Here is a 15,248-nt window from a genome sequence, read left to right as displayed (position 1 = left end):
TACAAAAGTGATTGACTTTCGTGTATTAACCTTGTACCCTACAACCTGCTATAATTACTTATTTGTTCCATGTGTATTTTTCTTGACTCTTTTGGATTTTCTACATAGATGATTATATCATCTACTAAGAAAGACAGTTTTATTTCTTCTCAATTTATACGTTTTATTTCCTTTTTCTTCCTTATTGCATTAGCTATGAGTTCCACTAAAATATTGAAAAGAATGGTGATCTGGGAACTATGGTTTTGACTTATTCCTAACCTTAGTGGGAAAGCTTTGACTTTCTCACCATTAAGTATGATGTTAGCTATAGGATTTTTGTAGGTTCTCCTTATCAAATTGAAATTTCCCTCTATTCCTAGTTTGCTGAGAATTTCATGAATGGATGTTAGATTTTGTCAAGTGCTTTATCTGCATCTATTGATATGATCTTGTGACTTTTCTTTTTTAACCTTTGATGTCATAGATTATATTAATTGATTTTGAATATTAAATCAGACTTGTATACTTCAGGTAAATCTCACTTGTCTGTGGTGTATAATTCTTTTTATATATTGTTGGATTTGACTTGTAATATTTTATTGAGGATTTTTGCATCTATGTTCATGAGATAAATTGGTCTGCAGTTTTCTTGTAATGTCTATTTTTGGTTTTAGTGTACTGGCCTCAGTGAATGAATTAGGAAGCTTTCCTTCTGCTTCTATCTTATAGAAGAATTTATAGAGAATTGGTATAATTTGTTCCTTAAATGTTTGGTAGAAATCACCAATAAACCCATCAGGGTTTGGTGCTTTCTGTTTTGGAAGGTTATTATATTTATTCAATTTTATAAAAACTATGGACTTCTTCAGATTGTTTATTTATTCTTTTATTACTTTTGGCAGACTGTGTCTTTTAAGAAATTGGTCCATTTCATTTAGGATGTCAGATTTTTGGGCATGGTTATTCACAGCATTTCTTTATTATCCTTTTAATATCTTGGGATCTGTAATGATGCCCTCTCTTTCATTTTTGATATTAGTGATTTGTTTTTTCTCTTTTTTACCATAGTTAGACTGGCTAGAGTCTTCTTGATTTTACTGATCTTTTTAAAGACACAGTTTTTTGTTTTATTTCCTCTATTGATTTCCTGGTTTTTATTTCGTTGATTTCTGCTCTAATTTTTTCTTGTGTTTACTTCAGATTTAACTTGCTTTTCTTTTTCTAAAAGTTTCCTAAGGTTGAAGCTTAGCTTATTGATTTTAGGTCTTTGTTCTTTTATAATATTTGCATTTTAATGCTGTAAATTCCCCTCTGCATACTGCTTTCACTGTGTCTTAACAAATTTTGATAAACTGTATTTTCATTTTCATTTAATTCAAAATATTTTAAAATTTCTCTTAAGATTTCTTTTTTGACCTATATGTTATTTAGGAATCTGTTGTCAGGAGGTCAATAGTAGTCTATCACTACATCACAGTGCCTGTGTCATTCACCTCACTTCATCTTACCATGTGGTCACTTTATCTCACATCTTAACAAGAAGGATGAATACAATACAATATTTTGAGAGAGTAAGGAACCACATTCACATAACTTTTGTAACAGTATATTGTTATAATTGTTTTTATTAGTTATTGTTGTTAACCTCTTACTCTGCCTAATTTATAAATTAAACTTTATTTTAGCTATGTATACATAGGAAAAAACAGTACATATAGGGTTTATTATTGTCCATGGTTTCAGGCATCCACTGCGGGTCTTGGAACATATCCCCCATAGATAAAGAGGAACTACTGCATCAGTAAAATCATTACTGATTTTCTACTGGCTGGACCCATTCATTTCTGCTGAAGTCTCCAATTATAATAGTGGGTTCATCTTTTTCTCCTTGCTTTCTATCAATTTTTGTGGTATATGCCTTGACACTGTGTTGTTAGACACATTCATATTAATAATCATTATGTCTTCTTGGAGTAATGATGGCTTTATTATTAGGTAATGCTCCTCTTTATCCCTGATAATTTTCCTTGCTCTGAAGCCTACTCTGTCTGAAATTAATATAGCCACTCCTATTAAAATAGCTTTCTTTTGATTAGTGTTAACATGGTATGTCATATCCTTCTATATATTTTTACTTTTAATCTTTATGTGTCTTTTTATTTAATTTGAGGGATTTTTTGTTGTTGACAGCATATAATTGCTCCACTCTGACAGTCTTTGTTTTTAATTGGTATATTTAGACCATCGAAATTTAAAGTGGTTATTGATAGAGTTAGATTAATAGCTAACATATGTGTTACTGTTTTCTATTTGTTTTCCTTTTGTCTTTGTTCCTTTTTCTTTCACTCTTTTCCTGCCTTTCGTGTTTGTGTTTGTTTATTTGTTTGTTTGTTTAGAGAGGGAGAGAGAGACAGGGATGGAGAGGCAGAGGGAGAGGGAGAGAGAAATCTTAAGCAGGCTTCATGTTGAGCATGGAGCCTGATCTCACAGCCCTGAGATCATGATGTGAGCCAAAATCAAGAGTCTGACACAACCACCTGAGCCACCCAGACGCCTCACCTTTTGTGGGGTTTTTTCCTCCACCTTTTTGGTTTTGATTGAGCGTTTTATATAATTTTATTTCTTCTCCTTTCTTAGCATATCAATTATCCTTTCTTCTTACCGCTTTTTAGGGAAAAAAAGTCTTAGGAAAATGGTTTTCCTAAATTGAAGATATTGTTGCTATTATTATTTTGAACAATTTGTTTTCACTTAGATAAAGAATAAGAAAATTTAAAGTTTACATTTTACCTTCACTCAGTCATTCTCTGATGCTCTTCCTTTTCTTTATGTTGATCCAAGTTTCTGTTCTACATCATTTTCCTTCTCTCTTTTAACATTTCTTGCAAGGTAAATCTACTGGTAACAAATTCTCTTGATTTCTCAAATTCTCTCAAGTATATATCCTTTTATTTTTAAAGGATAATTTCATAGGGTGCAGAATTTTAATTTGATGCTTTTCTTTCCTCTTAACAGTAATTCTTTCACTTCATTCTCCTCTTGCTTGCATGGTTTCTGAGAGAAATTGAATGAAATTCTTGTCTTTGCTCCTTTATTTATAAGGCATCCCCTACCACCAGGCTTTGTTCAACATTTTTTTTCTTTGTCATTGATTTTCTATCTTTAGTATTTATCCTACTTATTGTTCCCTGAGCTTTTAGGATCTTGATTTGGCGTCTTATATTTATTTGGGGGAAATTCCCAGTTATTATTGCTTCAGATATTTCTTCTGTTCATTTCCCTATTTGTTTTCCTTCTTGTATTCCCATTTATACATGTATTATACTTTTGTGGTTTTTCCTATAAATATTGAATATTCTGTTCTTTTTTTCCAATCTTTTTCTCTGTGTTTTTCAATTTTAGAAATTTCTATTAATATATCCTCAGGCACACAGATTGTTTCCTCAGCTGTGTCTGATCTTCTGATGAAACCAACAAAGGTGGTCTTCATTCTGTTACAGCATTTTTAATCACCAGCATTTCTTTTTTATTATTTCTTAGAATTTCCACTTCTTTGCTTACTGTACCCATTTGTTGTTGAATGTTGCCTACTTTTAACTCTAGAGTCTTAGTATATTAAGCATTGTTAAGTTCACAGTATGATGATTCCAACATCTCTGACATATATGGGTCTTTTTGATGCTTGCTCTTTCACTTAAGATTGTTTTTTGCCTTTTAGTATGTCTTGTAATTTTTTTGTGGAAAGGCAAACATGATGTATCATGTAAAAGAAACTGGTAAATAGGCCTTTAGTAGTGTAATGGTAAGTGATGTGCGGCTATGGTTCTTTGATTAGGTCTCAGTCCTGGGCTTTGAACTGCACAGGTGCTTCTCATTTTTTCACCCCACACCCCATTACATGGTACAGGATGGCTAAAGGGGAGCTGGAGTTGGATATTTCCCTTCCCCCACACGAAAGATTACATACAGCAGGCTAGATTTGAGTATATCTCCCCACCACCACCACCACCAATTGGTAAGGCTCTAAAAAAAAAACACAACTAGTTAGGTTCTGGTAAAATATTCTTTTGAGGGCTAATATTCTTTTGCTAAGAACTGAATATGCCCTGGCATATTTTCAAATGGTTACTTCCCTCTCACCCCCACTGAGGAAGCAGAAAGATATTTTTCTCCAGTCTTCACTGTGAGAACCTGATAGAGCTCCTGTAGGTACACTCACAAAAGTGTGCTTCCCTCCTGCATGACTGGGTCCCCCTAGAATTTTTGTCTCTCAGCTGTTTGCATTGAAGCTGCAGCAATTCATCAATTACAGTTCATGTGTTCCTACCCCAGCACTACTTCCTGTGGAGGTTTCTGCTCCATTAAGTTGTGATTCTTTGTATTCACCTGTCTCTCCAAATTTGGGGGCAGTGGTTTGCCCTGTGACCTCACTTCTCTAAGGGATCTAAGAAGAATTATTGATTTTCTATTTGTTCAGCTTTTTACTTGTTGTGAGGGTGAAGTGTGAGTTCTAAGCTCTTTACATGCCAGATAGGAAACTAGACTATCCTATACCTTTTTAAGAAAATGCTTTCTTTCAGCTGTCATCTTTAAAGAAGCATAGACTGACAAGTTTTCTGAGGCTATGAATGGACAAGCTTTAAAAAAAATATTTTTTAAAAAAGAAGCCATTGATTTATGTTAATATTTGTATTCCTCTCTAATATGCTTGTAAATAAAACAATTTTAACATCTGTTATGACTCATGAGACATAATCACCTCTACTGCCTTGGAACATTTTCATTTTCTACCTGCAGCTCCTCTTTTGCCCTTTAAAACTATGATGTGAATATAGCCCAGAAGAGGAGTAAAGGCCCTTTTAATTATCCAAATCTACATTTCCTGTTAACTGCTTTTCACTCTGTGTGAGGGTCCCTACATGCAGAGATTTCTGAAGGGAGGAAATTAAACCTTTCTCACTAGGGAAAATTCAGCTCTTAGAAAGTGTTTAATGTTGCTGATGTTGAACATGGACTTACTGTTATTAATAGGAAAATTGCTAATGATTGTAATGTTTCTCAGCATTACATCAGACTTTCCCTTTGGCATATCCCTTTGAAAATCAGAATGGTTGTTGATGCTCCCCCAAAACACTTCTTTGTTACACTGGGAGATGATTGTACAGCTTTTCAACATAAAAAGTTCCTTAAACAGCAGTTTATATATTTCTGTTCCCAATTGTCTTCCTACTGGAAATTTTACATAAGAATGACATATATCTTGATGAGAAACATAACAAATTTGTATCCTTTTTTTCATTAACTCTCAGTATATGATCAGGGTCCATCGGATCCAGTTTTAGTTTTCGAGTTACTTTTTTGTGTAGTTTTAAACTACATGTACAGATTGATATTTCATCATGATTTTATTGTTATTAGTGGTCTTCAAAATAAAAAAAAATTTTAGTTACAACGGAATTTATCCGTGTCTTATAATTATCATCAGGACCCTTTTATAAATTTGAAATAAACTATGGAATTTCAATAATCTTTGATTTTTTTATCATTACTCATCAATTTATTTCCAATGATGTTGAAAAGAAACTATTTAAATGGGAGAATGATAGAACCACTTAACAAGATGATACAGCAGTAAAATGTGTCATCACTAGACTGTTTTTCCTAGTATTCCAAGGGTTAGATGTCTGTCTGTCTCTCTCTCTCTCTCTGTCATACACACAAACACATAGATACCCCGAATCTCTTTATTAACTAAAATGGAAGAGAACATTGTTGATAATCTCTTATCTACCAGACATTGTTTTAGAAATTTTATTTATGTAAATTCTATTATTTGAATCTCAGATATACCAATAAGGTTATAATTCTTAATCCTGGTTTATTAATAAAGAAACAAAAGGCCTGAGAATATACAGTGTTCTATATCCTATACTCTCTAGTATAGTAATTTATAGTAATGTACACATTCTATGTATTTTAACTAATAAATTATATTAATTTGTTCAAGTAAAATGTATATTTCAGATCCATGTAAGATTTTTAATAAAATACATGTACATTTGTTAATTATAAAAAATATTGAACACCTTCTGCATATAAGCATGGTCCCTGACTTTACAGCACATTCTAGTTTGTAGAGTGCTTAGACATATATAGAAGTAACCATAATACAAGGAAGAAGGTTCTGTGTCCTAGGAAGACTGTGGTTTTGCAACAGAGGTGGTTATTTCTCCTAGATGGAGGAATCACCTGTGATGGTGAATGGTCTTGTACATTCATCAGTGGGGAACAAAAGGGGCATTCCAGAAGAAAGGATTATTCCAGGCACACAACTGAACATAAGAAAGAGGGCAGTTTACATGTGGCCAGCTAATTATAGGTATAAATATAATAACCTGCTTCTCTGGATTTCTGTGTTTTATGCCAGTAATTAGTTTCTTACTGCAAAATTTGGTTTTAGATAGCAAGCATTTATTTACTCTTATATTCATGGATATTTATTCTTTTTGTTTATCTTACATGTTCATTGTGAATTATAGTCCTATATTGATAAATTAAATTTCTGTATATTTTTCTTTAACGTTAAATGTAACCCTAAAACCTTAATATTAATGTCCATAGCTCTATTTATTTTTCATTACCATAATATTAAAGTTAACAAAGCATATGTGTGAGTATAATTTATGTACAATTCATTTAGATGGAATTCTACATTGAACCCATAAAAATCCAATTAGTTATTATTACCAATAATTTGTACTAATTCACACAGTTTTGCATATATCAAAATAATATCTTAAAATGACTTTCTGTATTCTATCTGGTTGTAGTCTTCTTTTTTGTTGAGTATTGCTTAGGGTTCCTACATGGAGGCAGCAGACATAAAGATTAGAGATTGCATGGCCTCAGGCATGGTACTTAGCCTCAACTTTCTCAGTTGTGAAATGGGGATGGACTACATACTTTACAAGATTATCATGAAGTTTAAATAAGATATTTTCTGTAAAGTCTTTACCCTGTATCTGCATGGAGTAGATGTCCAAGTAGAGGTCACTAGGATTTCATTCCAAATCCTATATACTTCAGAGCACATAAGCCTAGAGCCTAGAATAGGATAAACTAGATGCTAACTTGAGAATGTCCAACCAATTAGATTTAAGGGAGGAAGTTTGTCAAATAAGTATATGAATCCCTAATGTTATTAATTTTGGATTATTCTGTTCTACTCAACCCTAGGAAGTTGAGTTTGTTAGCATTTGATCAAAAGAACCATTAAAAACACATAGTATAAGAAAGTAGAAAATTATAATTGTATAACATTGCATTTATTTAAACAGGAGTATAGGCATTTTTTCGAAACAGCCATAATTTATTATCTTACAGATAAATCCAAAGCAGATGGCAAAGTTGCTGTGGTAGCCAGGAAAAAGGTAAGATCATGTTTCATTATATAAAATATGCAGACTTCAAATTCCATTTGATTAAAGCTATTTTTAAAATAAAATTGAATTAATATTTAAAAGCAAAATGATATATAATGAGTTTTTTCTTCTAAATGTTGGTTGTGTATATGTTTCCTTTTTTAGGTTGACATTGGAAATTTAATATTTATGATTATGTCAGTGTTATAGAATTATCAGAAATTAGAACAATAAAAAAATTTAAAGTTCACAGGTTAGCAATTGCTTTTACTTAAATTGTATTTCACATATGTACTCTCATATACTAAAATATTTTTTGTGTGCCATGTTATTGGAATGTGCAATCTCATGGAAAATTTAAATAATTAAAATCCACAGCTTAATATGGACTTTACCTTGAAGTTGAGAACAATATCAGCCATTTATATTAATCTAAACATAGAATCTTTTAAATAAGATTGGGAGTCAGTAGCATTTTAAAAGAATTTTTAAAATTTAACCGTCATTCTGTATATTGTATGCAGGGAGATGTTTAACTCTTATTTATTGTCAAAAATATGATTGGGATAGTATGAACCTTGACATTCTCCTCAAGTGACAGTATTGTTAACAGGATGGTACTGAAAAAGAGAAAAAGTCAATAGTTAAATTCTTTTAGATGAATGATATATTGGTGTTGTATGAAAAAGAATTGTGATTGAAAGGAGAGCCTATCCCTATAGTATTTCCTGTGTTGAATGGTGGGGTTGGTGTAAGGTGGACCCAGGGAAGATTGAATGTAACCTGACAGAACAGAAAAAATGTTGGTCACAAACCTATAGATGAACAGGCAATGAGGTAAGCATCATTTCTGTATTCTGAGTATGTATATATCATGAGTCCTCTTATTTTTTTACTATTTATTTTTATGAGTCCTTTTAAAATCAGATTATGTTTTACCCTTTCACTTTTTGACGTGTAAAAGTAATCTGTACTTTTCACTAGCTAAATAATATTGTTGCGCCTTTGCAGAGAAGAATTCCACATCATAAAAGACAAGGTTGCCTTTTAAAAAAGAAAGGAGGGGATCCCTGGGTGGCTGAGCGGTTTGGCGCCTGCCTTTGGCCCAGGGCGTGATCTTGGAGTCCCGGGATCGAGTCCCACTTCAGGTTCCCTGCATGGAGCCTGCTTCTCCCTCTGCCTGTGTCTCTGACTCTCTCTCTCTCTCTCTCTTGAATAAATAAATAAAATCTTAAAAAAATAAAAATAAAAATAAAAAATAAAAAAGAAAGGAAATAGTACTTGAGTATATGTCTGACCATCAAGACAAGAATATATAAGACGGTGCAGGATTGTTAACGTGGATGGAACTGTTTATTTTAGTCTCTGCTTAAGGATATTTAGAATCAAAAAGGATATAATAATAACTAACATTTTTATATATTGCTTTATTTTTACCAGTGATTCTCAATGAAAGTGGTACTACTGTCTCTAGGACAATGCTATTTAAGGTGTGGTCCATGGACCAGAGCTAGTCTGTGGACTATTTATTATTGGTCTGCGATGAGATAAGAGCAAAAACTGACAATAATCATTTAGAAACTTTTGTAGTAATTCAACAGAGTTATTTTTTTCTGCTGAATGTAATGATAAAATATAGAATATATATTTTGTATTTCTTTTCTCTTTCAATTTTTTCATAGTAACTTATTTTTAATTGTATAGAAATACAGATCTTGGACATACTGGGGGCAAAACTGGTTTTTTAACACTTAATTTGAGAGACACTGCCCTGTGTGTCTTGGAGTGTGTTAGGAATTTGTAGAAGTATCTTGGGCTGCAGTAGTTTGTGGGAATACAGGACATTTTGTTTGGCAAAGTTAAGGAAACTAGCTATCTTGCAGTGCATGGAATGGAACTGTATCACAAAAACTGTCTAGCATTTGGCATGACTTTTGAATGTGCTACTTGACTCAATGAACAAGAAATATACAGTGGACCCTTGAACAACACAGGGTTGGGGCACTGACTGCTGCAGTCAAAAACCCCTGTGTAACATTTGGCTCCCCTAAAGCTTAACGACTGATAACCTGTTGTCAATTGGAAGCCATAATAAAGATATAAACAATTGGTTAACACATATTTTGCATGTTATATGTATTATACACTGGATTCCTACAATAAAGTAAGCTAGAGAAAAGAAAATGTGAAAATCATAAGAAAGAGAATATACATGCCCAATACTTTGCTGTAAAAAAATCTGTGTGTACGTGGACCTGTGAAATTCAAACCTGTGTTAACTCAGATTATGTTTTACCCTTTCAATAGTATAGAGGATCAATAGTAATTGTGTAGTGATTTAATACAAATACTGAAATATAACATGTCAGATAAAAAAACAAGGAATTTAGAAGGCTTATTATAGTGCAGGAAACTGAAATGGAATAAACACACTGTTCTCAAGATTATTGAATCATTTACTTATTTTTTACTCAACATATTTTAACATAATTTAACTACGTATTTAGCTGTAAAGAGTAGAAGTGTAGTTACTGAGATACCATGGAAAACATTTACAAATCTGAAACAGGAAATTTGAGATGCCTTTTACAGTCTTAAAATAAAATATTACTAAATTTACAGATAATGAAATATATTGTTCCCTTTGAATTTCAAAAAATAAACATTTAGAAATATTTCATAGTATTGGTACCCTTTATATATTTTGTAAGCACTTTAGAATAATGCTAAGAAGTCTGTTACAAATATTACATGTTGAAATTATTTTTAGATAATCTTTGTCTTCCAGTCTTACTCTAATACTGTCTCCAAAGTCTACCTTAAAATTCTTTATTACATAGATGTAATGTAAGATATTATTGCTTATTTTTCTAATTTGTTATCAAGATACTCTTCATTGGGGCACCTGGGTGGCTTAGTTGGGCATTCATCTCTTGATTTCAGCTCAGGTCATGATCTCAAGGTCGTGAGGTTGAGCCCCACATCAGCCTCCATGTTCAATATGGAGTCTGCTTGAGATTTTCCCTTTCCCTCTGCCCCCTCTTCCCACTCACAGTCTCTTTCTGTTTCCTCTCTAAATAAAAAAATAAAATCTTAAAATAAAAGACATTCTTCCTCACGTGTAAAAAGTTATGGCCAAGTTATTTTTAAGTACTAGAGACTGAATGTGGCCTGGAAATGTTGTGGGATTTCTGTGATATTTTGTTACTAGGTCATCTCATGTCATAGCACACAGAGGATTATTTCCCCCATTGGAAATTACTTTGCCAAAGTCATTTGGAAGAATATAATACTTCTCATTTTCTATGCTTGGTTGGACAAGCTAGAATTTATTTTGGAATATTATCTCTATTTCAGTTAAGATTAGTTTCTTTCATTGTATAAAATGTCTGATCTATTACTACTTAACTTAAAAGTAGTTTTGCATCCTTGACAATAGCTGTTGTTTCTTGTGTTGTTGACAATGCAAACTGCTGGATCCACTCTGTAGAAAAGTGTAGAGGTTCCTCAAAATGTTAAAAATAGAACTACCGTACCATCTAGCAATTGCACTATTAGGTATTTACCCAAAGGATACAAAAATATAGACTCAAAGGAATATATGCACCCTGTTGTGTATAGCAGCATTATCAACAATAGCCAAACTATGGAGGAGCCCAAATTCCATTGGTGAATGAATAAAGCAGATGTGGTATATATACAATGGAATATTACTCAGCCATCAAAAAGAATGAAATCTTGCCATTTGCAATGATGTGAATGGAGCTAGAGTATATTATGCTAAGTGAAATAAGTCAGAGAAAGAAAAATTCTCACTCATATGTGGAATTTAAGAAAGAAAACAAATGAACTTATAGGAAGGGGGAAAAGAAAAAAAGGAGAGAAAGAATCAAGCCATTAAAGACTCTTACCGATAAAGAAAAATTGAGGGTTGATGGAGGGAGGTGGGTGAGGGATCGGCTAGATGGGTGAAGAGTATTAAGGACAGTTGTTATGGTGAGCAATGGGTATTGTATGTAAGTGATGAATCACTGAATTCAACTCCTGAAACCAGTATTGCTGGATATTAACTATATCTAAAATTTAAAGAAATAAAAAAGTGCAGATACTTTCCTCTAGAAGAAAAGACAGATGTGTAGTTTAATAAGAATAATATAAGAATGAATGAAGTATGGGGTGACTGGATTGCTTAATAGGTTAAGCATCTGCCTTCAGCTCAGGTCATGATGCCAGGGTGCTGGGATAGAACACCACGTCAGGCTCCTTGTTCAGAAGGGAGACTGTTTATCCCTCTCCCTTTGTCCCTTCCCCCCCTCCCCACTCATGCTCTCTCTCTCTCTCTCTTAAATAAATGAATAGAATCTTTTTTAAAAAACAAATGAATAAAGTATGTCTACAATAAAGTTATAAGTAAAAAAAGAAAATAGTTTCTGTTCCTATGTTCCCACCATTTTGTTCCCACCACTACTTCTGCCAGTACATTTTTCTATAGATCCTGTACAGAATGATTTTATCCAAACTTATTCATGATAGGAATGACTAGCATTTATCTTACCAATTATGTCTTTAAATGTAGTTGTTCCCAAGCATACACATATGGAAATACATTTTTATTTTATTTTTATTTTATATTACAGTTATGGTATTTTGAAATTATTCATGTAGTCAGGTATATTAATTATGTTATAGGCTACAATTGCTGTAACAAGGAGACTCAAAATTACAGTGAGTCCTACAAGATAAAAGTTTATCTATCTCTCTATTGTATACCTGACCAAAGGTGGGCAAGTGATTCAGAGTGGGAGGAGGCTTTGCCCCACAGGATCATTTAGACTCCCAAGTTTTTTCTGTTTCATTGTTATGCCAACCCCCAGGGTGTGGTCCTAATCTATATGGTCAATAATTGATTGCACTATCTATCACATCTACATTCTGGGCCATGAAAAGAGGTAAAGTGGAAAAGGAGTACAAACAATTAGCTGAACAAGAAAACATGAACTTGAAGCTGTACATGTCACTTTTCTCATATCCCATTGGCAAAATTTAGTAATATGGCCACAACCAGTGGCAAAGGGAGGGAGGGGAATACAACTTCTAACAAGACCAATCTAGACACTGGGTTACAATTAGTGGCCTAAGACTTTCATTTAAGAATAGAGAATAGTCTATTTCAAAGTATTTCTTATAAAAGGTAGTGGTTAGGTTGATAGAGCTGAGAAATACTAAGATTGCCTCATGTAACCCTTACAATGCCAGTGGGAAATAGATATTACTATAACTGTTCTTACAAAGAACCTGCCCCCAGGGATGTTCACCATTGCCAAAAATTCAATACAAAGATGAATGATAAAAAAAAAAAAAAAGGTAATTGGCTGTACAGCTCCTTATCCTGGGTTGCAAATTTTAACAGTTTATTTTCTTTATTTATATTTATGTAAACAAATGTGTATATGTACATGTAAAATGTTTTGTGATTGTCTTGTTTTTACAACAATGAGCACTGATTATATGTTATTCTATAGATTTAACTACTTGGGCTGACAGACACAGATCTGTTTTTAACTGTCTGCAGAGCATACCATAGCAAATATATCACTTTTAGTCAGTCAGCCCTATATTGATAAGCGTGTGCAAGTTTTCAAGTTGTGGTTGTGGTTTGATACTGCTACATGCAGTGCTTTCATAAACCTCCTTGTACATATGTCTTTAGGTACTGATGCTATTATTTTTATAGGATAAATTCCCCAAATGGGCTTGATAGATCAAAGCTAACCACAGTGTTACCTGCCTCCCTTGAATCATGAAGGGACCTTGAGGAATAAGTTCTATGTTGGCCTGTGCTGAGTTGCATTGGCAGTTACTGTAGCCTCTTTGAACCAGGATGTAAGAATATTACCACCTTGAATGCCATTGCTAAGTGCCTATGGGGATGGTGCTTCCTGGGGCAAATAGGAGAAATGGTTCTGCCATTCTCATAACCCCCTTCTTTTAACTCTTCAGCTGCATTTGGCTACCTGTTAAGATAGAGGTGAATAGTACAGATGTGCACAACTTTGCACCCGACTGCCGCTCTGCCCAGTGGAGCAGTCTGAATGAAAGAGAATCAGAGTAAGCCTCACTGATCTCTGAGTCCCACTTGAAAGAAAAAGAAGAAGGAGGAGGAGGAGGAGGAGGAGGAGGAGGAGGAGGAGGAGGAAGAAGAAGAAGAAGAAGAAGAAGAAGAAGAAGAAGAAGAAGAAGAAGATGATCTAGAAGAAGAAGATCTAGATTGTCTCTAAGTCCCTTCCTGCTTTAATATTCCATGAAATATTTATAACAGCTCAGTACGTAATTTCAGAATGTTAAAGGACTGATACAGACCAGAGTAAATATCGGGGTCAGTTGGCCCTAGAAATAAAGAATTAAAATACTAGTGTATTGAGAAATGGGTGGAGTTGCTGATAGTGTTACCTGTTACAGATTCTGAAAGATGTTTGAATATAAAAGCAAATATTCAGGACGCAGCATATTGTGGTGTAAAAATAGAAACTTATGAATGAGCCAGATCTGCCTTCAAGGGCTAGTTCTATTTAGTTGTGTGACCTTAGGTGAGTTAATGTCTTTGATCCTCATTGAATTAAGCTCTGATTTGGGAATCATAATAATTAAAGATAGCATGAAAAGCAATAATAGCATAGAGTTTGCTGTATTTTAGTAGGTGCTTGTTTAATAAATGCCTAGTACTTTTCTCATTTCTCCTTAGAAAGAAATAGGAAGGATTTAAGAATATTTAAAATGTTTAGACTTATAATAGCATCATAGTTCTATTAAATGAGACTATGTAAATCTCTTTTTAAAAGTAAGTCCCACCTTTCAATCACAATTTAATTTTTTCAAGGGAGCATTATATTTGGAGGACAATTTTTAAAAAATATTTTATTTATTTGAGAGAGAGAGAGCACAAACAGGGAGGAGGAGCAGAGGGAGAAGCAGGTTCCCGTTGAGCAGGGAGCCCGATATGGTGCTTGATCCAAGGACCCTAGGATTATGACCTGAGTTGAAGGGAGATGCTTAATCAATGGAACCACCCAAGCACCCCTGAAGAACAAAATTTTCTAAATCATCCAAAATTCACCTCCTCATTTAAAATTTTTAGATTATTTTTTGCATGTTTATAGTTATTTCTATATACATATGTTTATTTGCATCGTTTTACTCATTGAGTAATGTGCTGTTAATGTTTTGATTTTTGTACTATATCACAAATCTTTTTCATGTTGTTTTATGGTTTTCACTACATTTAAGTTATTTTTTTTTTAATTAGAGAAGTAGCATTGTGAGAAAACAAAAAATAACATATAAATTCTTTTCCAGCTATAATTTCAGTTCTAAAAGAAAAACACTGTTAATAGTTTTATATACTTTTGCATGTATGATCTTATGTATTATATATGCAAATAAATGTTTATGAATAAACAAAATATAGTATTTATATGTATAAAGTATATATGCTTTATTAACATAAATGGAATGAATTAAACCTCACTTTTTTCATTCAATAATATATTGTGGACATCTTCTCAAGTCAATGATCTACCAGATCTTACCCAGTTGCATAGCATATCATTTTATAGAAGTGTCTTTATTTATTGAACAGTCTCCTGGACATTTAGGTTGATTCTGGATTAGCAAAATTATAAATAAAAATGCAGCAACATCATTGCACACAAATCTCTTTAAACATTTCTGTAAATATTTATACACTAAAAATTGCTAGAAAAGAACTTGCTGAGCTCAAAGAGTAGGAACATTGCCAAATTGCTAAACATCTCCCATCTAAAAAATCCCCCAACATTATTGTACCAA

The 15,248-nt window shown here is 33.0% G+C and overlaps 1 protein-coding gene across 3 annotated transcripts in view; it reads left to right on the top strand.

The window, feature by feature from the left end:
- The window catches only part of ZCWPW2 (zinc finger CW-type and PWWP domain containing 2), a 127,026-nt gene that overhangs the window by 71,476 nt on the left and 40,302 nt on the right, over nt 1-15,248 (top strand). For all 3 annotated transcript variants that reach the window (XR_011995245.1, XM_026006370.2, XM_026006369.2), the window contains exon 6: nt 7,366-7,412. Coding sequence is in view for 2 of the 3 variants with exons in the window: in XM_026006370.2 (XP_025862155.1) it covers nt 7,366-7,412 (47 nt within the window). In the remaining variant the exon portion in view is untranslated. The remainder of the gene's footprint in view (nt 1-7,365; nt 7,413-15,248) is intronic.

This window comes from Vulpes vulpes, chromosome 11 (assembly GCF_048418805.1).
Source record: "Vulpes vulpes isolate BD-2025 chromosome 11, VulVul3, whole genome shotgun sequence".
In the NCBI taxonomy this organism is placed as follows: Eukaryota; Metazoa; Chordata; class Mammalia; order Carnivora; family Canidae; genus Vulpes; species Vulpes vulpes.
This window is presented reverse-complemented; position numbering and strand designations above follow the sequence as displayed.